The following is a 27,594-nucleotide window of genomic DNA, read 5'->3' as shown; positions in this document are numbered from 1 at the left end:
TTTTTCTTTTTTTTAACAACACTAGTGCTGTGGTGCGCGCGCACCTGACACCTGTCACACTGTGACGAGTTGCAGGCTCTTCTGATGCACGAGAGCAGCAGAGCGGATCTTCACGAGCGCGGGGAAACACACACACACAGATCACCGAAGCTGGATCAAGCCGTCCGAAACCCTCCAAACTTCCACTGGGCCGGGCCAGCAGGCCAGCAACCCCCGATCTGGACCGATGTGCTGGCCGAGATGTCTCGACACATTTATATTAGGAATAAGATCGGCGAGGGAATCCAAGCGCCTATATTTCAGGTGACAATGTTAAGACTTGAAATAAGAAATAATGTTTACTTTTTAATTTTGTTGGATGACTTTATATAACTAAACAAACACAGCTATTATTATATTTAATATATGAATGTAATCGTTTTAATTGGTGTTTGCTTGGTATTCTCAGTAGAACTGTTTTGAGTGCTGCTAAACTGAAGTGCACTTTGTTTTCAGAGGTTTCTGTAATTTTGTTGTTTGTGTGGGGGTGTCAAGGGCACTTGTATGAATTAAAACGCAGAGACTACGATTCACTTTATCAAATCACGTGAAATATTTGAAGCAGAAGTAACCAATTTTGCTAGTTACTTTTATTATTTGAGTATATAGAGAATTCTTTCTAACTACATAAAGAACAACCCTAATGCAGTGAAATGAGTACACTGACCCACTTTTTGGTGGCCCCATTAAGCAAACTTTATAAAGAACAAGCTCTCTGTCTATCCTCAACACTACAATAGAGCCCTAGAGACCCCTAGAAATAGATACAAATCAGACCTGGCTAATTAATGTGTCCCTGTAGTCACTATTTTTTGTCAGTCCAGCCCCATCTCTCTCTCACTCTCCTTCTCTTTTTTGCTCTTTCAAACTTCCAGTGTGTATGTACAGCGGTATTTTTTTTTCTTCCCAGGGGTAAAGAAGGGTTAAAGGGTTAGTTCACCCAAAAATGAAAATTAGCCCTTAAATTACTCACCCTCAAGTCATCCTAGGTGTATATGACTTTCTTCTTTCAGACGAATCCAGTCGGAGTTATGTAAAAAATAGTCTTTGATCTTTCAAGCTGTTTCATGGCACTCAGCGGGTGTTGCATGCATCAGTCCAAAAGAAGTGAAATAAAAAGCGCCCATCCATAAAACAAAAAAAGTGTCTCACACGGCTCCGGGGGGTGAACAAAGGCCTCCTGTAGCGAATCGATGCGTATTTGTAAGAAAAATATCCATATTCAAAACGTAATAATCACTTTAATGTAGCTTGCGCCAAAAGTTGAACAAGGAAGCAGCTCCGGGCGGATGACGTATGAGGTCGGCTTTGTACATGCGCCACTCAGAAGTGACGAACGCTGAAGCGCAGGGGAGAGATCAAAACAAAACAGTCACTTATTAGAAGTACAAAACTAGGATTTGTAAAGAAGAATGTCGGAGGATTTCGATATAAGCCAAGAGGAGACTGGTTTTCCTTTGCTAAAGTAAGGAAACGTTGCTTCCTTTGCTCCTGTTAACAAACGTTGGTTTTCACGAGACTCACCGGCGCATGCGCAACGCTGAACTCATACGTCATCAGCCCGGAGCTGCTTCCGTGTAAACTGTTGTACACCTAGGATGACTTGAGGGTGAGTAATTTATGAGCTAATTTTCATTTTTGGGTGAACTAACCCTTTAATATATTTATGTAACCTCAAGCTGAATGTCCGCTCTATACTTTTTCCACGTCTGCTGTTACAGTGGGGAAAAAAAGTGTTTAGTCAGCCACCAATTGTGCAAGTCAGGCCTCTCTCATCTTTTTAAGTGGGAGAACTTGCACAATTGGTGGCTGACTAAATACTTTTTTTCCCCACTGTATATAAGTCCATTAATAAATTGCACAGATAATTTACATTGATCTCTCATAGAAGTGTCTCTCATTACCGAATGAACTTCCCTCATTAATGGTCACTAATGCACTGCGCACAGTTTTATCTGTTGGCACCCTCCCTCCCATCACCCACATTTGGATAACTTCCATGTTTCTACACTCTGTCTAGTCTAGTCATATTTTACCTATTTCTAATTGATTTCTATGCAACATTCAGTCTATATTTCTGTCTGATATTATTATTTATGTTTTGCAAGTGTTTTATACCATTAATAGGATCTCAACATGCAAGTTAAATAATATTTGGGTAATAAATTCAAAACTGATCATGCTGCTTATCTGATTCTGATCTATTAATATCAAGTATCAAAAATATGGGACTAATGCTAATTTTATATTCTCCAAAGTAAATGGTTGAGAAATGATCAACCATATCTGAAGCAATTCATTCATGATTTCGTTATTGCTCCCTCTACAGGTGAACAGGGGAACATATTCAAGGCGCAGTCGACTGAAGAGGTCTGATGGCAGCACCACCTCCACCAGTTTTATCCTGAGACAGGTAAAGAAATGGCCCATTTCTGAAAATGACCAAGCCTGTTTCTCAGAGCCAATCTGGATCAATAAAAAATTGATGACTCCTTTTTTTGGCTCAAATAAATTATTACCTCAAGACCAGTCACCTAAACATTAGGGATTATAATCAGACACATTTAAAGGTCAGTGTAGCAAACACATTCTATGTCCTTATTCATTGCTTTGTTCAGAGAGGCTTGATGTGGTGTGATGCTTGAATTGTCAACTAAAACTTTTTTCTTCCTCTAATCACTGTAATCACTACTCAGACTGTTCATATTATTTAATGGACCTGAGATAACATGAACTAACAATTAACAGGTGTATTTTTATTAACTTAGATTAACAGATTAATAAATAATGTGACAAATCTATTGCTCAGTATTAGTTAATGGTAGATAATGCATTAACTAACATTAACTAATGGGACCTTATTGTAAAGTGTCAGCATAACTTTTAACTAACTATTGTTAACCCTTTAATTATTACACACACGCACACATATATCTGTGTGTGTGTGTGTGTGGGTGTGTATGTGTGGTTTAGATTGAAAAATATTTAGAAAGTATGTTAATAAAAGTGGAAATGAAACTTAAAATATATTTATATATAATTTATTATATAAAAATATGTGACCCTGGACCTCAAAACAAAGTAATAAGGGTCAATTTTTTTAAATCAAGATTTATACATCATCTGAAAGCTGAATAAATAAGCTTTCCATTGATTGTTATGATAGGACAATATTTGGCCGAGATACAACCATTTGAAAATCTAGAATCTAAGGGTGCAAAAAAATCTAAATACTAAGAAAATCGCCTGTAAAGTTGTCCAAATGAAGTTCTTAGCAATGCATATTACTAATGAAAAATTAAGTTTTGATATATTTACGGTAAAAAAATTGACAAAATATCTTCATGGAACATGATCTTTACTTAATATCCTAATGATTTTTGGCATAAAAATAAAAATTTATAATTTTGACCCATACAATGTATTTTTGGCTATTGCTACAAATATATACGTGCGACTTAAGACTGATTTTGTGGTCCAGGGTCACTTATATATAATTCCTTTATTGTATATATTTATACTTATTATTGTTTATATATTTATACTATTTACAAAAACGTATTTGTTTTAATTTATTCATGTTTTGTTCAAATTTGGTAAGATTTAAAAATAGAGAGAATGTAAATTAATAAAATTGTATTTTTATTATATTATATATTATTTATACATAATCAACAAAAATGTAATTAAACTTTAATTATTATTACATAAATATATAATTGATTTATTGTATATATATTTATACTTATTATTTATATTTTTTTACAAATTATTTGTTTTAATTCATATTATGTTAAAATGTGGTTAGATTTGAAAATACATATGTTCGTAAAAAAAAATAATACAACAAAAAAAAAAATTTAATTAGTGGAGAAAATTGCATCACTGCAAATAAAGGGGAACATCCTGGAGGGAAAAAAACTGATTGTACATTCAAATAAAATGACAGATGGAAAGAGAATGAAAGAGGCAGAGGGAGGCTCTCTCTCTCATCAGCGCTCACAGTCAAGGAGAACACACGTCAGCAGCAGCTCTGACTGGAAGGCTGCTCGGCCAATCAGCATGCAGCTGGTCAACTGTGTCATCAGCCTGAGATTGAGAAAGGGTTCTCTCTCTCTCTTTCCCTCTTACTCTCTCTCTCTGATGCGGGGAGCAGCGCCGTGCCGTGTGTGTGTGTGTGAGTGTGTTGCTGAGAGATGATGAAACATCCGCGTCAGTGAGCCGTTGGGAAGCTTCTCCCTGCCTGAGGATGTGAGAGAATTGGAGGTTGAACGAGGGATCCACTCCATCCTGCAGGCCGAGCCGTCTGCACAAGCCTGCTTTCCCTCTTTGTCTCTCTCTCCATCCTCTCTTACTCGTGAGGCTTCTCTCACCCTTTTTTCCCTCCTTGTTCTTCTTCTGTGGAGCAAGGGGATCGTCATCCCCCCCCCCCCATCGATTATTTTTCTTGGTGGTGGCTCCCTCCTCTACCTCTTCCTCCTCCCCCTCTCTCTCCATCTCCACCTCCTCCTCCTCTCTCTTTTTTTCTATATTCTTCAAGAGGACCTCTTTGGAATAGCAAACCTCCATGTATGACAATTTGTACCTGCATGGATTTGAAGACTCGGAGGCGGTGAGTTATTTTTCTCGTGATCAGAATTGGCTATGGCTATATATAGTTTTTTCCCACTGGCTATATGTGTGTGTGCGTGCGTGAGCGCGCTCTTGTGTGTGTGTGTGTGTGTGTGTGTGTGTGTGTGTGTGTGTGTGTGCTGAACACTGGCTCAGCTGTGCTGCACATTCAGGGCCTGCGAGACTCAGTGTACCATGATTTTCTAAGATGCAGCCCACCGATCTCCGTGGGTGCACTTTTGGAAGATGCTCTTCAGAGGCTTGTGTGTGTATATGTCTTTCAGTATGTGTTGTTAATAGCACACATTCCCATTGAACATTCACTCCTATTCCATACGGTGCGTTTAAAGAACGCTACAGCAAAAATAAAAAAGAATAATAATATTAATAAAAAGCACGTCTCATTTATTTTTCAGTTGGACTTTTTTCTGGATTACAATATGTGTCTTTCCATTCATTGTAGGACTTGCCTGATCTCTTTAAGATTGAAATTGTTTAGGGTGTTATCATATAGTTGAAATTGTAAAGGTTTATTTACTGTCTGGCTGTTAAGGGGGCAGAGCCTTTTCTTGCTGATGTGTAGAATGTAATGAGTCACATGGCTTAGGTGCCCCACTTGAACGCCTTAAAATGAAATCAAGACAGAAGTCTGGAAAAGATTGTGTGTGTCTAAGTTAGAGGCCCTTAGAACCCACTGTAATTCTCATCCGATGTGTTTATTTCGATGTTCTGAATGTATAGAGACCATTTATTTAAGATACAGATCATAATCCATAATCAGGTTCCTGTGCTTTTGAGGAAGAACATATGGTATATCATGTTGTTTGTATATTTAATCAGTATTATTAACATATAGCTTTTAACTAGGGCACATAAAATCATTTAAAATATGAATCAGCAAGCATAATGTTCAAGAAATTGTTTGTTTAAAGTTAATAATAAAATGCACACTGTGTAAGTCGTGTAACTGAGTAGTTTGTTCTAACACTGGGGGAAAAAAAATTCACTCAGAAATGGTTAAGAATTGATTACAAAAAAAATGCAAGTAACACATTGAGTTGAATGCGAAATTTTGAAGTATAAAGTTTTTCTTGTAAAATGTACTCCAGTAATTTACTTAAAAAAAAAAAATTTTTTTCTTACAGTGTATGACTGGTTTTATATTATTCTACATACTTCAAATGGAAGTCTAGGAGAATTTATATCTGTTTAACAATAAAATACAGATTAATTTGAACCAAGTTCATTGTGCTTTGCATTGCAAATCCAGTGAAATTGTGGATATAAAGCTTAATAAAAGCTAAATTTTGTTAATGAGAAAAATATCTGTTTAACTTCATTTTGCGCCATTGTCTCTCTTTATGACATTTATATATGAATCTTTAAAGGCCCTCCAAAGTCACTCTTCAGCAAAAAAAGACTATTATCTCGTCAAAATCGAGGATGAAAGCCATTCATTTGAAATTTGGTGGGGGGGTTTTTCTTTTGCACACAATCATCACTTCTGCTGTGAAAGATAAGCAAACTTGTGCATTTTTTGTTTCCCGAATCAGGCATTTTGTGATTGGACTCACCGGCCTCAATTGGGTCCCTGCTGAAGTAAGCTTGTGCGGAGCGGCTGCCTTCAGGGAAAAAGTGTTTCGCCATAGGCAGCGTGCTGAAATTTTTTAGCCGACTGCGAGGCTTTTTCGCTCTCTCTCTGCCTCTCTCTCTAATGCAATATTGACCCGATCATTCTTTTCACTGACTTGAGCTAATGTTGTTTCCAAATTGGATTAACAGAATACAGCTTCCTAGCTTCACTTCACTTTGAGCAGTATCTCATTAATTAGAGGACTATGTACATGCTGGTTGGATCTTCTTTATTATCTTAAAAGGGGAACGTGTAAATGCCTAACTGTATATGTTTTTATTGAGCTGATAGGGATCAGGTGCTTCTCTCTTGAATGTTATGGAGCCGTCTGAGGACTTTATTTCAGGTGAAAATGTTCAGATTGTGTATTGTGAAGTTTTTCATGGTCCTGAGAAACAAGCAGTGAAGGTATGTATGCTCAATGGAAGCTATCTTGATATGTTGTTGAATAAGAATGCAGAGAGGATATCCTAGAGTCTGTTGAGTTTTTCAGGGCTTCTTTTGAGAAGTATTTGTTCTCTAACTTATTACTATTTGGAGTAGTTAATGAAGTTTGCTGACAACTGATGGATGATCGAATCCGACAAGGAGACACATTGGAAGCTCATAATTACACATATTTATAGCTTTTATTTTGAAGATTTCCATCCAGCTGCAGATTTTTTTAAGATATGTAAGTTTCATAGCCTGTTACTCAATTTAGGATTCAGTATTTTTATATTTGTCTCAGACAGTGATATGTATATGAAAATATTTGATGACTGATGTTTATCCATAATATGCTGGGTAACATTTTACTTTATTGTATCCATGTTACACACTGCACATTTGTGTGACAATACCAATAGCAAAGTTTAATTAAAAATTACATATGAAATAAATGTCAATTATTACCTAGTTTATTATCTAGTAAATGTATCTTGTTTTTAAAGACTATGTAATGTAGACTGTGATCAAAAGGAGCTTACCTGAAGTCACCTTCAGCTCACAGGTGTATTTTTCTGTATCTCTGCATCTCTGTGGCTGACAGCTCTAGTAACAGAGGTACAGGTGGGTTTTTGCTGACCTGGGTTTGCAGCGGTCTGAATAGGGAAACATGAGAATCACAGACGTAATGAAAATCCAGCAGACCAAACCAATGTGAATAATGACCAAGGAAGACGGTCCAAGTGCATTGTAAAAAAAAAATAAAAAAACTTTTTTTTTACTCCACGTCTCCTTGTTCCTCGTTCCGCGCTCCTCCTAGCACAGATCGTGACAGAAGAACCGACCAAAAAACAGTAACTTCTGTGTGTTTACCCTCCGTTTTTGTTTCCGTGTTTTTTCCCTCAAGTGTTCTGTTTCCGTTGTGTTCTATGGATCCCCTCCTTCGCCCCGAATTCCTCCTCCTCCTGCTGGAGCAGGGGGAGCGCTCGCTCGAGGACCATACCAGACTGTTTCTGGCCCTCACCGAACTTACCAGCTACCCGTGCAGAGCACCGTCGTCCGAAGATGGTCCTCAAGCGGAATTCGCCGCCTTCGTGGAGTGGACTCTAGCGAGAAATGGATCTCCGTCCCCTGCCTGTTCCCAGGAGAATCTTGCCAGTTCCACTCCCGACCCAGTGCCCAGCCCACCATCTCCCCGATGCGCGGAGCGCATGCTCGAGCCCACCGCTGATGGAGAGTCGGAGCCCGCCACGACCGACGAGCCATCGCCGCACGCAGCGACAGAACTGAGGATCGGATCGCAGAAAGGAGCTCCGCCCCCCTGCGCTGAGGGTGAGCTGAGTATGGCGCGGCGTATGTGCCAAAACGGAGAGGGGAGGGCTCCTTCCCCCGAATCCAGTTCAGAGCACCCTCCAGTGCTTGCTCCTAGAAAGCGGCCTCCAGTGCCCGCTCCTAGAAAGCGCCCTCAAGTGTCCGCTCCTCCAGAGCGCAATCCTGTTCCTGGGTTCAGACTAGAGGGGGCTCCTGATCCAGAGTTTAGCCATGAATGCCCGGAGGCTCATGAATGCCCGCCCTCCCACCTGCTCCTGCCTCCTCCTCCGCTGTCAGCTGGCAGCCCCTCTGCTCGCCCTCAGCCCACCATCTATGCGGTGCAAGCTCTGCGGGACTGCCATCCTCCAGCATCGCCGTGGCTGGAGTTTCCCTTGACTCTGCTTCCAGCCTCTAAGCCCCGGACTCCGCCTTGGCCCATTGACCCGTCTGCTCCACCATGGCTCCTAGCTCCCTCCTCTCCGCCGTGGCCCGGCAGTCTACTAGCTCCGCAGGGCTCCCTCATCCCTCCGGCTCCGCCTTGGTCTGGCGTCGACCATCCTGCGCCTCGGGACTCCACTCCTCTGGCTTCGCCTCGTCCCTCCGGCTCCGTCAGGCTCCTTCATCCCCTCGGCTCCTCCTCAGTCCTCGGTCGCTCTGGCTCCACCGCGGCCTCCTGGATCCACATCTTCGCGTCGGTCACCAGTGCCATCTGCTCCGCCTAGGACCTCCGGAACCTCCCCGTCGCCCTGGCTCATCGGCTTTCCGTCTCCGCCTTGGGCTCCTCCACCACCTGCTCTGCCGCCGTTGGTCGGCCCCCTGGAGTCGGCGGCCATTCCTCCTCCATGGCTCCTCCCTCCGTCAGCTCCACCGTGGGTCAACATTATGGCTGTGGCCTGGGTCCAGCTGGACTCCTCCTGCTCCAAGCCCCTCCTGTCTCCTCCCTGGCTCCTCCCTCCATCGTCTCCTCCCTGGACTCTGTCTACCGGCCCCTTCCCGGGTGTCCGTCCTCCTCCGGAACCTCCTCCTTAGTACCCCCCCCCTTGTTGTTCTTCTTCCGGGAGGGGGGCAAATTGTCAGGGTTCTGGACTATCTTTGTGTTTTGCTCCCCGTGACCCAGTTTCTCCTCGTGTTAATTGTGTTAATTTGATTGATTCCATGCACCTGTGTTCCCCTGATTGCCATGTATTTATTAGCCCCAGTCTGTGTAGTCTTCCTTTGTCGGTTCTGCTTGTTGAATGTTGTGAAATTCCCGTCATTCCCAGGATTAAAGACTGTTTATGACTGTTAAGACTTTATTGTATCCATGTTACACACTGCACATTTGTGTGACAATACCAATAGCAAAGTTTAATTAAAAATTACATATGAAATAAATGTCAATTATTACCTAGTTTATTATCTAGTAAATGTATCTGTTGTTTTTAAAGACTATGTAATGTAGACTGTGATCAAAAGGAGCTTACCTGAAGTCACCTTCAGCTCACAGGTGTATTTTTCTGTATCTCTGCATCTCTGTGGCTGACAGCTCTAGTAACAGAGGTACAGGTGGGTTTTTGCTGACCTGGGTTTGCAGCGGTCTGAATAGGGAAACATGAGAATCACAGACGTAATGAAAATCCAGCAGACCAAACCAATGTGAATAATGACCAAGGAAGACGGTCCAAGTGCATTGTAAAAAAAAAATAAAAAAACTTTTTTTTTACTCCACGTCTCCTTGTTCCTCGTTCCGCGCTCCTCCTAGCACAGATAGTGACACCCATTAGATCTATTACAGTTTTTCACCATGCTGAGTAAGGAAACTTACCGTTAACAAATGAACAGGTTATTAGTGTAGCATATTTGCAGTCTTTTACCACTCTAATTTTGATCATATTTTACAGTGTGGATGGTTTGATCTTTTTTATGCACAAACTTTGTCAAATGTCAAAATGTATCTTTGGAGAAATTGTTTCAGGTAAATCTCTTTTCTGTGTCATTCTCATATTTGGAATGTGGGTCTTATTTTCGACCAGTGTTGGGAGTAACGCATTACAAAAGTAATAATATTACAGTAGTATATTACGTTTTGCTGTAAGGCAGTAATATAATACTAATAAAATTTGGTTAATATTATTACTCGTTACAATCTCAGTAACGCAAGTTACAACAACATATTACTCACACAGCAAAACAGCACCAGAGAAAAAATTCCGCGGGTAAAATAGTTAGTCTATCTTCTGTTGCTGGAATTAGATGGTTGAGATGACTGCAGAGACGGATTCTACATTTGTGAGATGGACACACTCCTGTTATTTTCAGTTAATCGGAGAAAAGGATAAGAATGCTTAGCAATATGTGCGACACCAAACTCTCAACATGGAGAAATAGCACGAGTAAAACCTGGAAACACCTGGACTGGTGCCACTAACAGTAAGCTATCGGAGAGAGCTGCGGGGTCGGAGAAGAGAAAAAAGGCGGCGACGAGCGCAGAAAAGCAACAAAAATTAAGTTTAACTAAAAATAACAAAATCTGTTTTTGTTAAATCATAGTCTATATGACTATGCCGTTCCGCGCCGTATGGCACGCTGTGAGGCTATTAGTTTAGGCTACTCCTCACTGAGTGTTTTTTTTTAAAGTTTTTTTAAACAGGTCTATTAATTTATACAATTGAATTATAGGCATATAATTAAAATTATTAACACTGCAGTCATCGATGAAAATTAAAAGCAGCTTTATTTCGTGCTCAGATTTTCAAAAACAACCTTTTTAACGCGAAATACGTTTCTTCTCATGTTTTTCACTATATGGGCCACGAGAAATATTAAGGGAATAATTTAAGACAGATATATACCATCATCTGTTGGTAATATTGAAGTCATTTTGTCTCTTGTTGTCTCAGAGAATATGCGACGTTAATGCAGCGTTAGAAAGCTCCGTCAGTTTTTTTACTTTCACTTTCTCTATAGTGCAGTTTGCGCTTGCTTGTGTTGCTTGACCTCGCCCCCATAATATCAATCGTTTATAGGCCACATATTAGGCATTTTTTTTTATGTTTATTTTTTTAATATTAATGCAAGTGACACCAAAAATAAGGGAACATAATTAGGAAATGTGCCTGGGGCTAAGCAAGTTTCTGATGGGCCCCGTCAAGCCCCGCCCTAGCGCCGCCACTGATTAGCCTAATTCGTTTTGGCTTGTTTAGCAAATAGCAACTTATATTTTTCATTCTTGTTTTCTTCTGAAACCGTTCAAATTTGCCTATAGGCTAGGTATTGTGTTTATTGTTTGTACATTATAACATTTGGCTTTATTTACCGGTGTTATTTATGAATGTAATAATGTGGTTTCTGCTTATCTGTGTTTAACCTAAACTACAACGTAACATTAATGTAGACCTACATACCGGCATCTAAATATGATTTTATAATTGTATGCTATATAGACCTACCACATTACCCTCCACTGGGTGTAGAATGAGCAGCAATAAACTACATTTTGGCATTTTATAATACTTCTGTGGATATTTTGGTGAAAGTAACTCAAAAGTAGAGTAACGCATTACAATTCAGAGACCGTAATATTGTAATGTAACTAATTACTTTCAAAAGACAGTAACTAGTAATATATAATGTATTACATTTTGGAAGTAACTTGCCCAACACTGTTTTCGACTTTTGTACCATTTTGTACCACTTCAAGGTTGTGCAAGGTTTATTAACATTATTCAATTTTGCATGAGAATTTGTTTTACCCTAATTCTGACCTGTGAGATTAAAATGTTTTTGATACTCCATCTTTAAGACTCCTATATGTAAATTTCCTCAGTTATGATTCGTTTTACATAGTGGGATATCACAGTCTGCCATTCATCAGAGCGTGCCAAGTATCTGAATGCTGAATAAATATTGACATGCCAGAGGTCATATATTTATGTGCTGAAAATTCGAAACATTCGGAAGATTCAGTAATTGTTCTGATAGGACTGGGCAAAGAAAATGCAACTTTTATAACTTGCCTCCTTTACAGCCATGACCAGACTGCATACATGCAAGTAATGTAGTATGTGCTGTCTGTTCGCAGGGTTCAGCTGATTCCTACACTAGCAGGCCGTCTGATTCAGATGTGTCGTTGGAGGAGGAGAGGCCGGAGGGGGGTAGTCAGGGCCGGCAGGAGCAAGAACAACAGGCTACACTGCAGCTGGAGAGGGCAAAGGTCAGGACAGATACAAATCACACTTACTATGTATTAATCAAGCATATGGAATACTTTAATACACAACAGTATATAGTGCTTATTTACTGGTACGTAGTACTTTTGATTTCAAGATCATTAATATAATAGCCTAATACACTTCTGATATAAACATATTTATTTTGGGATTAATAAAGAGATAATGTGTCCTTTAATCTTGATACCATAAAATTTGATACCATATTAGTGATGATTGATTTAAAAAATAATATTTTATCATAACGTGTCTGTTTTTTAATATTATTTCACTGTGTACTTTTAAGATGCACATGAGCAGAATGTAGAATTTAACTTAAGGAAATGCATCATTCTTCACTAATATTATTTACAACACAGTGTTTTTCCTAATTTTTGTTATTATTAAAGCATAAATGAAAAAATTCCAGTATAAAAGGGTGGACACAGCTATAACAGTGTGGACAATGCAGATTATGATTACACTTATAAAATAAGTAGAATTTATAATACGAGTACAATTAAATAAAAAATGCATATGTCCACCCTATTTGTTGTATATCCAATGAGGTGGACAAGAACAGGCTGTACATTTAGTGTGTAAAAATAGACATTAGCAAATATTCACAAATGTCCAACATCACAAAATAAAGGAAAACATTAATATAACCAACATCAATCTTAAGTTAAAAGTCACAGTATCAGAATGGACAAGTGTTGCATTTTCACATATTACGTATATATTTATATTTATATATATATATATATATATATATATATATGGTGCGCTGGATGAAGACGTGCCTGCGCCAGGAACTGCCATCTCATTTGATGCAAAAGACTTCCTGCACATCAAAGAGGTACTGTGGCCTGCTGGCCCATTAGTGAACAGGTCACTGCTGATTCAGATTCACTGATGACTTTGAAAATAGAAAAATGCTAGGAGGGGATAAAGTTTTTTTCCCAGCTTTTATTTCTTTTGTCCTTTTCTGTGCTCCATATGCAGAAGTTTAATAATGACTGGTGGATTGGGAGGCTGGTGAAAGAAGGCTGTGAGATTGGTTTTATCCCCAGTCCTCTGAAGCTGGAGAATATCAGAGCACAGCTGGAACTGAAGAAAAGCCGTGTACAAGGGTAAGCAGACATACTTACCTAGGTGAATGGAGCATTTGATTTTCCACAACCTCTTAGTCCTTAATATTCTGTCTGTTTATCAACCTGGCAATTAAATCTTGTAAAATTCATATGTCCACCCTATTTGTTGTATATCCACTCCACTGAGTCAATGAGGTGGACAAGAACAGCAAACACATTTAAATTGCATATTATATCTATAGTCACAAATATCCAAAAATGTGCACCACTACATTTTTCAAGGCTCATTTTTATTTATGCAATCTTTGATCCATTAATAAAAAGTTTTTAATGCCATTTCCATGTGTAGAAAACCAAATGCTCTATTATAGTTGCTATTCTATAGATACAGCAGATATAACCAAATATTAAGCCTTATTATAGGATACAATAGACATTATGAAATATTCTTAAAAATATTCCATTCCAAAATGAAAATAAGGGTGGTGGGTTTCAAGAACAGAGATGGCATTATAAAGAAAATTGACTTTCAGTCACTCAGTTAATCTGCGAGCATGGCATTGCTTGAAATTTTAAATTAGATGAACACCCAGATTAAACCCAGAATGTATGGTGGGTTTGCATTTCAGTTTCACACCAGATCTGAATTTTCACCCTTTGTTGTTTTTTTTCTTCAGTTGCCTGTTGCTTTATGTAATCAGGACTGTTATCTTGGCCAAAAACATCATGACTTGATTTTGAACCCGATTGTGCATTGATCACAGTTCACTGTACTTTCACTGCTGCTCATAATCATTGTGTTTTAGCTACAGAAATGCAGATCCAGAGCCAAACTTTTGAGTATCGACATAAAGTCCAGTCTACAGTACAGTTTATTCTGGCCAAGAACATCCACTTAAACTGTCTGTCAGCATCCATGTGTTTTGCTTTGCTTTGTGTTTTGTGTGACATTAAAAGACTGGAAAAATATTAAATGATTTAATAGAGAGAGTAACAAAATACTAATTCAATATTGGTGCCACAGTTTCTGCAAGCAGTTGTAGAACTGGCACTGAAGGAATAAATTTGATGGTAAGAATTAGTAATAAATATAGATTGTTTTTCGTGGACATAACATGAAATAAACAGAATATACAGTTGTGCACAAAGGATATAGTGCCTCAGCTGAATATCTTTTAAAGATTCAGTGCTATTAACCTCGCAAACATTGTTCATTGCGCCAGCCTGGTACTACAGTATATAAACAAGCTTTTTTTCTCCAGGTAGACTTATAAAAATGTTTGCACCCTGGGAATTACTAGGAAACCCATTAGATTTGAGCTTACAATTTTGGAGAGCTCTTGCCATTTTAGTAATATTAATTTTAGTAATATTCATCAGATGGTCTATGGGTCTGAGGCTGAGACTACCAGATGAAAGACCCAGTATCAAATTATGAGACAATTTATTTAAAACTTGAAATTATCCAAAAGTACAGGAATTCTGAGATTGTTTGACATTTGATTTGTTGAAAACTGGGTATCAGGTTAGGTGACACCAGCTCGCAGTTTGAAATCGGATGACTGACCCTCAAACCCAGGTGACTATCGATAACAATTCTACATGCAGCATCAATTCATGGACGTTGACATAGAATCAGTGTGGGTCGGACCAGGTTTTATGCATTAGCTATTAGAGATTATAGCATGTAGTATTAAATTATAGAGATTTAGAGTAGTCCACTTGTGTGTTTAGACACAATGACTAAAAATGTTCTATCTCTGTCTCTGTTTGTCTGCTCATTTCTTTAGTAAGTCCAGTGGAAGCTCCTCCTCTAGTTTGGGGGATGTGATGTCATCAGGTGAGCCAATGAGCTGTTGGGGGTGGGGCTTTATGAGATGGGGGTGGGGTTACAGGAATCTCCCCGAAAAAACGGAATCATAGGCAATTCATCAGTGGATGATTTTACTTCAACACTGTCCTGCGTAAGGCTAAAGATCAAACGTGCAGCTACTTGTGAGCATGGGACAGTGGACCATGAATGACTTGAATGGCTTTCTCTCATTTGAAGAACTTGATAATACTTTACTTCTTTTTCCTCTCTTTTTACAGGCAAGCAGAAACAGAAAGTGGTAAGTGTGTCCACACGATGGAAGAATCGTCGCCTAACCTTCCTGTCCAGTCATTGAAGAGATGTATTTCTGCCACACATGTCCTAAACTCAAATTCCTCTCTACACTCATTCCTCAAAACTACTCTCATTGTGACGTACTTTGACCATGCTGTGCTTTGTTATTTACCTATGATCTCATCTGCAGACTGAACATGTGGCTCCCTATGATGTTGTGCCTTCCATGAGGCCTGTGGTGCTGGTTGGTCCATCGCTGAAAGGATATGAGGTGGGTTGTCCTAAATGATGTGGTGGAGATATATCGTCATCAAACTTGGGTCTCTGTTGTTGACAGAAAAACACTTTTGTCAAAGATCGATCTGGAGAGTTTTTACAGGTGAATCAGCAAATTCATCATAAAATAACATAGAACTGAAAATTCCTCCTTCAAGGCCGTAGAGCTGGCGTTCTTTGTTTATGACTGGCTGCGTGTCTGTGTGTGCACATTTTGCGTTATTGATACCAGCAAAATATAATATCTATTCCAGTCTCTCCATCTCTTCACACAGAGAAAACAAAAACATACTCCTCCTCTTCACAGTTCTGTTACCACGGCAACAACCTTCCGGGGTCCAAGAGACGTCAGTGCTAGAAAGTAGAGCACGGTTTGAAATTAGAAAGAGACAGAATAACAGGAACAGTGATGGAGGGAGGGAATCGTTGAGAGAAAGAATGAAGGCATGTGATAGACAAAGACAAGGCGAGACAGTGAATTAGAGAAAGTAAATAAAGAAAACAAGCTCCTTTGCCATTTATAGGGTGTAACTGGATGCAGATGTAACAAGGATTTCATTTATTTATGCAGCTGCTTGGTGTATAAATTACAGGGAGGCTTGTTTTATTGAGACTAAGTAAGCTTTTGAGTTGATGAGGCAGGAGTTTTGTTCTTAAAATTAAATTGAATCTTTAGCTCTGTTCCAAAAACTGCCTCGCTCCCCACAGCTGCAATAAGTGACCAGTATGGAACCTTATAAGTGACCAATTTGGAATGCTCAACATATGCAGCACTTTGCACAGGAGACTTGACCAGCAATTATTAGAGTGCAACAATCGGGTTCTTAAAGTAAATCCCTTTCATTTTCTCAATATGGAAATTAATTTTAAATGATAGCTCATAAACCTTTAAAGACAGACTTACTGTGAGCTATGAGGTTGTTAATCGATGTACTGTATATGATTTTGTTCAAGCCATCAGCCCACATTATTTCAATTTATTTTTTAAATAACTGTTTGACAGAAGAACTCCTGGTGAAAATTACATTACCCGTTACCCAGAAATCTCGACCAATCGAAGAACCATGACAAGTAAATAGTGCCAGATGAAAATATTTTTTAAATATTATATAACTCAATTATGTCCTTCGCAATGCCTCATGGGATTCTAGTCTTTTCCCTGATTAAAGGTATTTTTTAAATATTATAGATAGATAGAGAGAGTTGTATATTTATGTTTTTAACTCAATTATGTCCTTCGCAATGCCTCATGGGATTGTAGTCTTTTCTCTGATTAAAGGTTAAGCTAAGTTTACAACTTTGTCTCTAAATTTGTTTCAAATTAAAGTTTGTAATGTTGTGATTCTCCTTGTAGCTGCTTGGTTTGGTTCATAGCTTATAACTCTTAAACAAACAAGTTTTTAAAATACCTATAAGAAAAATGAATGGGAAAAATACTTCCGGAAAACAGGGCTGCTGAAAAAAAAAAAAACATAGGTTGGCACTGTTGCACTTTATTTCAATGGAGTTTGGCTTTAGCATGTTGCTTAGCTACAGTAAAATACCCTAATAAGCATAAACATGGCACACACAAATGTTGTTTTAGAACAGATCAAATAGTATTTAAATATGAAGTTATGTAAATATAAATGTATTATGTAAAGTGATGTAAATACACTATTAACCACATTTTAGTCATTCTAAATCACACAGAAATACTCTATATCTTTTGAACAGGTCACCGATATGATGCAGAAAGCTCTTTTTGACTTCTTGAAACACCGGTTTGATGGCAGGTAAGTATCAAAAGTGGTTTATAGATTTCATCCTGTTCCTGCACATCACTTAGAAATTTAAAATACGGAATAATTTGTTATAAACAAGATAGGGTGGCTTATATGTTATAATGACAGGTTTTCACTGCAGCTAACTACAGATAATGTATTTACTGTCCTAGGATAACTATCACGCGTGTGACTGCAGATATCTCACTGGCAAAGAGATCAGTGCTTAACAATCCCAGCAAGAGAGCCATTATTGAGCGCTCAAATACCAGATCCAGCCTGGGTAAGACACAGAAAGAACCGAAACATACCTCACAGAAGGTTATTAAAAATAAATAGTCCAGGTTAAATTCAAGTTCTGGTCACCGTGTAATCAGTTACCATAGAAAATAATTTTGACTTGTTCCTCAGTTTATAAATACAAGGAAAGCCATATGAACAGTAATGCATTTACTGTCAAGTCTATGGTTCTAAGACTTAAATGCACTGGAACATTTAAAATAAAAAAAATGTGACACTATTTTTAATGCACTTCTCTTAATTCTTGTGTAAATTAATCTTGATATTTAGGATGAAAATTTGTGTGAATAGCTATGTTAAGTTAAGCACAGCTTTTCTTGGTGGCCGAGTGTAAAGTTTGCACCATATAAACAGTGCTTTACAAATAGTTAAGTCATATCACTTTCTGATATCCTTGCCTGGATATTGTGAGATAGTAGGTAAGTAATTATATCACACTATTTCTAAGAATTATGGTTACAAGTGATAATTGCATATTTAAACATTTATTTGTAGTGCTTGTACACTTGCTCCATAAGCTTTCATTTTAAGTGCACTACTTAACACATTTTCTTTAGTTTTCATAAAGTGAAGAATGAGTCAAAATTCATTTTCTGTGGTAAACTCAGTAGTGGGCAGTAGTGTTGCTCACATTTTTCTTTTAATCGGTGAAATCAGGTAGCATTTCATTGTTGACGCACACAAAAAATGTCACATTTTCCCTGACATTATTTCAGCAAAGCCAAGTGTGTGGTATTTTCAGTAGGGTTTTTTTAGAAATTAGTGGTAGCAATGCCTGAGAAACATCAACTACAACTTTTTTTTTTTTGGTGTCTAATATTACCGTTTTTAGTGTAAATAGCTACTTTCTCAAAATCCCTAACCCTATTTTCTGTAGAGTATTTGGTAGCTGCATTTTTTGAGCAGCTTGCCCAAAACTGGTTGTATTTAAAGTCAGTGTAAACCGGAAGTTGCAACCGACTTTACTTCCGTATTGTGACGTACTTCTGAGAGGAACGTAATATTGAATAAGAAAAACGGAGGGTGTGGCTTGTTTTTTTTTTCTACTGCGAACTGATTGGATTTAGTAAAGTAGGCATTTCATTCAGAACAACTCTGAGAGTTGGAGGGGCGTGTTTAAGGATGTTATGCTCAAGCCCAAGCCCTCAAACTGACGTCATCAGAGAAGGTCCGTCATTTCAGAGGGGAGGTGCATTTTCAGATTTGGATTAAAGATTACGAAGGCAAAAAAAATGTTTTTGTGTGGATTGACTGAATTGTTCACCACAAAAATAGCAGTGTGCGCTAACAAAATAAATAGTCAATTTTGATTTCATGTGTATTTTAACCTAGAATATTCCTTTAATCTGACATACTGCCATCAAATGCAATATCAAAATGTGTCACTTCTCCTTTTGTTCTATTAGTGTGCAAACTGTAGACTGATAATTCTTTGTGTGATATACATGTACAGCTGAGGTACAGAGCGAGATTGAGCGCATCTTTGAACTAGCTCGCTCGCTCCAGCTGGTTGTGTTGGACGCAGACACCATCAACCATCCTGCTCAGCTGATGAAGACTTCACTAGCACCCATAATCGTCCATGTCAAAGTGTCCTCGCCAAAGGTGTGACATTCAAAGACACTCGTGTCATGGTTTTAGTGTTGCATTAGAGAAAGACCAATCAAACTTCAAAATCTGATTAAAATTATTGTTCTTGCTTTGTAACCAACTCTTTTGTCCTTTAGGTCCTCCAGCGGCTCGTCAAATCTAGAGGAAAGTCACAGAGTAAACACCTCAATGTACAGCTCGTAGCCGCAGATAAACTAGCACAGTGTCCTCCGGTGCGTCTTATCTTACATACAAACATCAACACACATATGGAAGAAAAATACAGAAATTACTCCAGTTTTACACAATTTTAACATATTCTTATATATGTGTGTGTGTTCCTCTTTAACAGGAGATGTTTGACATCATCTTGGATGAGAATCAGTTGGAAGACGCATGTGAGCACCTGGCTGAGTATCTTGAGGCGTACTGGAAGGCAACCCACACCTCCAGCAGTACCCCGCTCAACCCTCTGCTGGGCAGGAACCTCGGCCCCGCTGCCCTGGCCCCTTACACTACGTCTGCTATATCCGGCTTGCAGGTACGCAATCACACGCACTCTCTACACATAATAGGCATTTTTAAGGTGTTTGTAGACTTTTTGATCAATACCAAGATATTTGGTCAAAATTTTTATGAATTTACAAAGCCTATGTTTTGATTGGTTAATCATTGGTCCATTTTAAATAGTCCGGTGGTGTGTTTTAAAAGTTTTATACAAATATTCAATTTAGACTTTCAATTAATATAATGTCATAAAATCTGATATAATAATATAAAAAGTATTAGCAAAATGTTGTATAAAATAAAATGTTGCATAAAATAAATTGTATTTATTCAAAATGGAAATCTTTAGTAACAATACAAGTTTTAATATCTTTTTTATCAAAATAAAGAGTGTATTTTGTTACAAAAAAATTTAGTTTTGAATAAATGCTCTTTTTTTTTTTTTTGTTCATCAAAGAATATTAAGCAGCACAGCTGTTTCCAACATTGATAATAAATCAGCATATTAGAATGATTTCTGATGGAAAATGTGACACTGAAGACTGGAGTAATGGCTGATGAAAATTCAGCTTTGCCATCACATGAATAAATTATATTTTAAATTGTAATAATATATCGCAATATTACAGTTTTTACTGTATTTTGATCAAATACATGCAGCCTTAATGAGCGTAAGACACAAAAACAGTCAAAATCTTGCTGATCCCAAACTTTCAAACAGTAGTGTTTAATACGTACCACCGTTCAAAAGTAGGTTCAAAACACTTTTAATGTTTTTGAAAGAAGTCTCTTCTGCTTACCAAGGCTTCATTTGTTTGATCAAAAATATGGTTCAGACAGTAATATTGTCAAATATTATTACAACTTAAACTGTTTTAAATTTTAATTTATTTTAAATTGAAATTTATACCTGTGATGGCAAAGCTGAATTTTCAGCAACTTTTTTCCAGCGTTATTTAATGAATATAAAGTTTAAAAGAACAGCATTTATTTGAAATAGAATATTTTGTTAACACTATAAATGTTTTTTTTACGTTTAAACGGTAGTGCTTATATTAAAAGATAAAAAACTTAATACTAGTGCAGGCTCTTACTTTATTTGGTACTTGTACATCAGAATCAGCAGGGGCAAAAAACACTGCAAGCCAACCACACTGGGGACCACTCCACCCCCAACGAACGGCGCAACCTGATGACCTCAGACGAGAACTACCACAACGAACGAGCGCACAAGGGACGGAACCGAGGCTCCTCTGGCTCGCAGCACGGCGGCAGCGGTCGAGACCACCACTACATGGAAGAGCAGCAGGGCTACCAGGACCCCTACCAGGACACCTACAAGCCCCACCGCAACCGCAGTTCCCCAGGCAGCTACAGTCAGGACTCACGACACCGGCTCTGAGCCACCCTGCCCCGTTTCGTCCTCCAAGCCTGAGCCACAGAGCCACTGAGCCAAGATGGCTTCTGTCCAGAATTGTATACATCTTCCATTACGCTTTCATTTTGTTAGGGTCTCTTGAGCTACAAAGCAGAAACTGTTTAACCCCTCCTGAACCTTCACCATCTGACCAAAGCCTGCATTTACGTCTGCTTATACAAGGCTCAACGTGTCTGCCTGGGAAAAGGGAACCTTTCAACATGCAATGGAGCAGAAATGTTACAGTTGTTATGCTTTCACATGTTAATATGCTTGTTGATTTTTTTGTTTTGCCGATTCTGTTGCAAAAGGGCAGGTTTTACTTCTACCAAGCAACCATTTCACTTCAAAACGGAATGATTGGTTGGTCCTTAAAAGCAAATATTCTGTGAAGCTAGCAATAGCCGAGAATCAGAGAGTTGTAAAGGGTGTATACAGGATCCCTGAAAACTGAACAAGGAGCTCAGTTAGTCTTTGTCATTATTGCCAGCATGTTACCTGAACGCATGCTTCCCCTTTCATTAGTGCATAACTTGAGCGGACATAGGATGATGTGAAAGTGAAGTGACATGTGGCCAAGTATGGTGACCCATACTTGGAATTAGTGCTCTGCATTTAACCCATCCAAAGTGCACACACACAGCAGTGAACACACACACCGTGAACACACACCGGGAGCAGTGGGCAGCCATTTTTGCTGCGGCGCCCTGGGAGCAGTTGGGGGTTCAGTGCCTTGTCAAGGGCACCTCAGTGGTGGTATTGAAGGTGGGAGAGAGCACAGTACATTCACTCCCCCCACCTACAATCCCTGCCGTTACGAGACTCAAACCCGCAACCTTTTGGGTTACGAGTCCGACTCTCTAACCATTAGGCCACAACTTCTTTTTTTGTTGTTTTTTTAAAGTGAAGTTAAATGCTGTAATCATCGCCCATAAGCAGGCCCCCAAGAAAGTGACTGACAAACTGGAACATTTCAGTAATGTAACACAAACCTACTGCCAGCTGTCTTTGCTTACAGAAATGGAATCTTAAAAACCATGATCTTGGAGTTTTCCAACGCCTCGAAATCCTAGGCGGTGGAATTTCCACATAAATTCTGCCAAAAATAGCAGGAATCTTAGATTCGGCCACAGCCAGCCAGTCATCTCTGCAGGTTAGCACTGGTGCACTGCATTCTAGCCCATGGACTCATTTCTTACCAGGCATTATTTTCTAGTTAGGAAGACAGCTTAAAGAGATCCATAACATAGGAATGCTGAACAAAAGTGTTGCTGTGATCTAGTCCTCAGTAGAGTTAGCAAGAATTGACATCTTATGATTAGTTTTCATAATTTAAAAGCTGAAATTATGGCACTTTGGTACATTGTAATTTAAATAGATCTCAAGAGTGCTTGGTGTCTATTAAAAAAATACCATTTTCCTCAGCACTACATAACGTATCTCTAGGATGAACAGGTCAATTTAGTTCTGATTCTTTAGGAGTGACTGGCACCCTGTGCTCCACCCTGCCAACTGGAGCTGCCGCCATCCGGTCCACTTCAGCAGATATGCAGTGACCTCCTCGACCGCTCTGAGGTGGCTAGCCACATCTCAAATGCTACAGACTAAACCCGACACCTAAAGTGTCGTTCTTCTACTCATACATTTTCAGTGTGAAAGGGACTGGCAGAGGACAAGTAGATCCTCAACATATGGAAGCAGTTCAGACCTGGACCTGAAACTTACAGACCCAAGGCCTTGGCAAACCATGGATGTCCTCGCCTGCATATTCTCGCCTTATTGATTTATGCTAGTTTGTGCATTTTCAAAAGAATACATTTTAAAGAAAAAATCAACTCGGAAAAACTAAGGACTGCAACTATTGCATTTGTCTATGAGCATGCTTCTCTGTTAATTATATAATGAGGATGAATGAACATGAGGAATTTGGCAGTCCATGCCCATTTGTCTAAAAAAAAAAATTCATCTCTAAATTTTGCTGCCTGAGACAATCAGATGGAACTTCTCTGTAAAACCGGAACGTTGTTCATATCTTTTCATCATCCTGCCCTCTCCCGTTTCACAGCAGCTTCATCTGAGCTCCAGATAAAAGAATAAAAATGTGTCCATTTTTCCTTTTATTTTTTATTTTTTTGTGAAAGTTAAATTAAAGATGGAAATGCAAAATTGCATGCATATCGTTTTAATTTATAACAAATTTGAAAGAAAAGGTTTTATGGAATATAATTGTGTAAAAGGCAAATCTAGCAGTATTTAAGTTATTTTACAAAAACTAAAAGAAGAAAAAATAAATGGTCATTTTGAAACTGTGTCTTATTTATTTATTTATTTTAGACTTTTTGGAGCCATCATTTTATTAGCATTTCAAAGGCCATGGCCATACCACGGTAAGGATACAGTAAAATGAATGACTAAACGGGTGAAATTTGAAAAGTTGATTTAAAAGTAAATTTTAAGCCTCAAAAAAGACTGCATCGTACCATCTCAAGCTACTATTATATATGAATTATGCTATGTAAAGGTTTACAGGGCTCAAACTCAAACCTGTTTGTTAGAATTTAATGCTGATGTTTTTACAAACAGCCATATTTCCATCAACAAATGCTTACTGTACAAAATAATGGTAACAGGAATAGATATTCCTTGAGCTCATCTCTTTTCAGGAAGCCACATTTGAAGATACAGAAGATTAATAAAAAGGCAAAGAATGTTACCCTGTTTTTGTTAGTGTGGCCACAATGTAACAGAATAAAAATAGAGCAGAACAGACTGTAATAGTACAAAGCTGCCATCAGCTAGTAAAAAGCTAAAAGTTAAAGCAATTACACTGTTAAAGGACACAAGAGACACGCATTAGTAAAGTGACCAAGATATTGTAGGGCCACAACAACCAAGAAAAGCAACTTGCATTATAAACTTCATTACATAAACGGTGTGTTCTTGTGCAAGTGAAACATTATACTAAATAAATAAGTCCCTGAATTTCAGCGTTTCTGCCTCTAGATGGCATATGAAGCACAATAAGTGTTTACTGATGATCTTAAAAATTAAAAGATAGGCAATTAAATCTTTAAAAATATTTAAAGTGACTGTTGGCACAGAAATAGCTCATCTTACTTGCTGGGAATACAATAGTAAAGAGTTTGGACTCTGAATGAGCAAGTGATGGCAACATTTTCATTTTTGGGTGAACTATCCCTTTAAGCTTCAGTTTCAAAAACCTTATTGAGAGAATGTCCAACGTGTGCAGAACTGTATCTACACAACAGATGGCGACTTTGAGGAACAACTAAATATACTTACAACACTTTCATTAATACTTTGATGACTTTATAAATACAAATAATAATCAGATGTGTCTAAGTGTTGCCTACATCGCAGTGGCCTTCTGACAAAGCAGATCATGCAACCTTAACCCGTTTAATCCCAAATTTTCCCAAGACATGAAAATATCCAAATGATGTGTCAATAGTAACCCTTTGAAATAATAATATATATATTTTTTAATTTAGTTTTATGGTTGGTGGAATAATGTGTATACGGAATTAACATATTTCTGCAGTCATAAACATGTCTCAGCCCAGCTATTTTAAACTGTTTGATCAAATTCTAGGGTTACTATTATGCATTAAAAAAAAACTTAAACAACACTTTTAAGAATACTGAGATAAAAGACAAAAAATTCAACCATCAACGTATTTCAAAATTGTTACTTTATTGTAAAATATATCAAATTTTTATATTAGTGCTACCAGTATTACAACTTGTTTGTAACATTTGAACTTTTAATTTAATGCAATATTTTGTCATTGCAACATTTTAGTGCAGCCTTCACTAACAACTGCAATTGGATTTATATTGTATACCTAAATTCACTGTTATAGTAATATATGTGAATTAATATATTATTAATACTCGACACCTTAAAGATAATGTGGACCAAAAATCTTGATGTTAACATACTTTACTAGCCTTTGGTTTTGGAGCTTTGATGCAGCCATCCCCTGCGTTCCATTAGGAAGGTTTACCCATAGACAGTTTTTTTTATTATTATTAATGCTCAAAAATCAAGAACAGTACACAAACAATAATACAACAATCAACATAAAAATTATAAACAATAATAATAACAAAGAATAAAGTAAAAACAAATAAAGAAGAAGAAAACAAAAAGGGGGGTGGGGTTAATACATTACAAACTGAAAAAAATAAAACTGAGACCTTTATTTTTTTTTGCCTATATTTGTGGGAAATGCACTAAAACACCAGTCAGTAAGGTTTTTAGAGCTTTATAAATGAAAATCTTTTTTACGGTCACTATTTGTGACCGGTGGGATTAAATGGGTTAAAGGAGACATACTATGCCCCTTTTTACAATATAGACTCTGGTGTCCCCAGAATGTGTCTGTGAAGTTTCAGCTCAAAATACTCCACAGATAATTTATTATAACATTTTGAAAATGCCTATTTTGAGTGGAAGCAGATATAAGCTGTTTTTCGGGCCTGTTTCTTTAAATGCAAATGAGCTGCTGCTCCTCGCCCCCTTTTCTAGAATAGAGCTGCGCCATTACAGCTCGGACCTGCTAAAAACATGTTTTTGGTTCATATTATCATTTTTATCTCGCTGAAATCATGCGTTTTAAACCATATTAGTTTAAACTTCTGATATATGGTTTTCTGAGAGCACACATCTGAAGCACACGGACAGAAAGCAGCTGTCACAGCATGTGAGTACTAAACTAAGTTCTCATTCACACACAAGTTTACGTTAAAAACACACGAGTTACAAAAATATTCGGTTATGTCTGTGAAGGTAAAGTGCTGGGAAATAAATTGCATGCTTATTTTAGATCTGTGTGGCAGCAGCAATATACAGTAAATAAATCAATAAATCCACTGCTCTGTTGTCTCCTCTGAGGCTGGGACTCGAAATTGTGTTCTGTGCAGCCGAAGACAGAACAGTTAGCATGTTTTGCTCAAACTTTCGCCATGGCATTAGAACTGGTACACCGTTGTCGCTTGTCGAATCAAAATGACGGCGCCGTGGGTGGAAACTTACAGATTAAAGGGATAGTTCACCCAAAAATGAAAATTTTATGTTTATCTGCTTACCCCCGGGGCATCCAAGATGTAGGTGACTTTGTTTCTTCAGTAAAACACATTTGATGATTTTTAAGTCCAACCGTTGGAGTCCATCAGTCTTATGCATGGCAATGGTAACAAAGTCTATGAGTGTAAAAAAAACATGCACAGACAAATCCAAATTAAACCCTGCAGCTCCTGATGACACACTGATGTCCTAACACACGAAACGGTCGGTTTGTGCCAGAAACTGAACAGTGTTTATATCATATTTTACCTCTAATACACCACTATGTCCAACTGCTTTGAGCACGCACACGACTTCCGGTGCGTGGGGCGTGTACGCGCTCTGGCGTAGTTTACGCAAGCGCCGGAAGTGATCTCTCGCGCGTATACGTAACTCATTGTTTACACAGTGCACAGTCATTGTAGCTACAATGGCTAATCAAAATGGTACTTACTTGCGCTTATCCGGATTGTTCAAACCGACTTCTGAGCCTGCTCGCCTGAAGTTATGGTTGATTGCTCTTCGGCTGGATATCAACACACTGTGACGAGTCGGCTGCCTCCCCCTAATTATCAGCATCACCCCGTCCCTTAATCGCCGCCCTTCGCCAGTCTCCCGACATGAGTTGGTGCGTGAGAGAGGAGGTGGCGCTGAAATAGCCAGGGCTGGTGGCGTGTGATGGGGCACACCTGAACCGAATGGAGCCTCATCGCCGCCGCTGTTTAAATGCGTAGCGCGCCTCTGCTCGGAAGACCAGTCTCTTCGCCGTGCATGCACGCCGGTGTCCTCGTGGGTCCAGGAGGGGTGCGTAGAGGGACTCCCATGACGCCAGTCGTGAGCTGCCGGACCCGCAGTCCGGACGAGAACCGCACCCATTACACGGCCGTTGGGCAAGGATGCTGGGTCGTCTAGTCCCTTCAAGCGCCGTGGGCAAGAGAGAAGGACGAAGCCGCCGCCCCTCGCGCCCCGGACCGGAGAGGGGAGCGTGTGCGGCCGCCGGACTCCACACCTTACCTGGACCCTTCCTTCCTGACCACTGCCCTTCCCTTCACGAACCCCGCAGCATGACGAGGACACCAGATCCCCTGTTTATTTTGGACCCTTCATTCATTCCCTTTTTTCTGGACACTTTGTTTATTTTCTGTTAATAAACGGTGTCTGTCGTTTGCTCCTCCCGCGACAACACACCCACTAACGTAAACTACGCCAGAGCGCATACACGCCTCACGCACCGGAAGTCGTGC

General features: G+C 38.8%; 1 protein-coding gene across 1 annotated transcript; it reads left to right on the top strand.

The window, feature by feature from the left end:
* Positions 1-30: 30 nt before the first annotated feature.
* On the top strand, positions 31-21,871 carry LOC107596307 (voltage-dependent L-type calcium channel subunit beta-4-like). The gene is made up of 14 exons (XM_016287001.1): positions 31-303; positions 2,369-2,452; positions 12,081-12,239; positions 12,986-13,066; positions 13,213-13,340; positions 15,092-15,141; positions 15,393-15,412; positions 15,599-15,679; positions 17,401-17,459; positions 17,621-17,730; positions 19,201-19,352; positions 19,475-19,570; positions 19,690-19,878; positions 20,962-21,871. The coding sequence occupies exons 1-14, from the start codon at positions 85-87 to the stop codon at positions 21,244-21,246; spliced, it is 1,713 nt and encodes a 570-aa protein (XP_016142487.1). The 5' UTR covers positions 31-84; the 3' UTR covers positions 21,247-21,871.
* The last annotated feature ends 5,723 nt before the right edge of the window (positions 21,872-27,594 follow it).

The sequence above is a fragment of the Sinocyclocheilus grahami genome, unplaced genomic scaffold (assembly GCF_001515645.1).
Source record: "Sinocyclocheilus grahami isolate Dianchi unplaced genomic scaffold, SAMN03320097.WGS_v1.1 scaffold217.1, whole genome shotgun sequence".
NCBI classification, from domain to species: Eukaryota; Metazoa; Chordata; class Actinopteri; order Cypriniformes; family Cyprinidae; genus Sinocyclocheilus; species Sinocyclocheilus grahami.
Note: the sequence above shows the minus strand (reverse complement) of the source record. Positions and strands in the feature narration are given on the sequence as shown.

Coding starts and splice junctions, on each gene's coding strand:
- LOC107596307 (XM_016287001.1), top strand. CDS start 85: ATGCACGAGAGCAGCAGAGCGGATCTTCACGAGCGCGGGGAAACACAC. Junction 2,453..12,080: donor CCAGTTTTATCCTGAGACAG/GTAAAGAAATGG, acceptor GTCTGTTCGCAG/GGTTCAGCTGATTCCTACAC. Junction 15,680..17,400: donor CATCGCTGAAAGGATATGAG/GTGGGTTGTCCT, acceptor TCTTTTGAACAG/GTCACCGATATGATGCAGAA.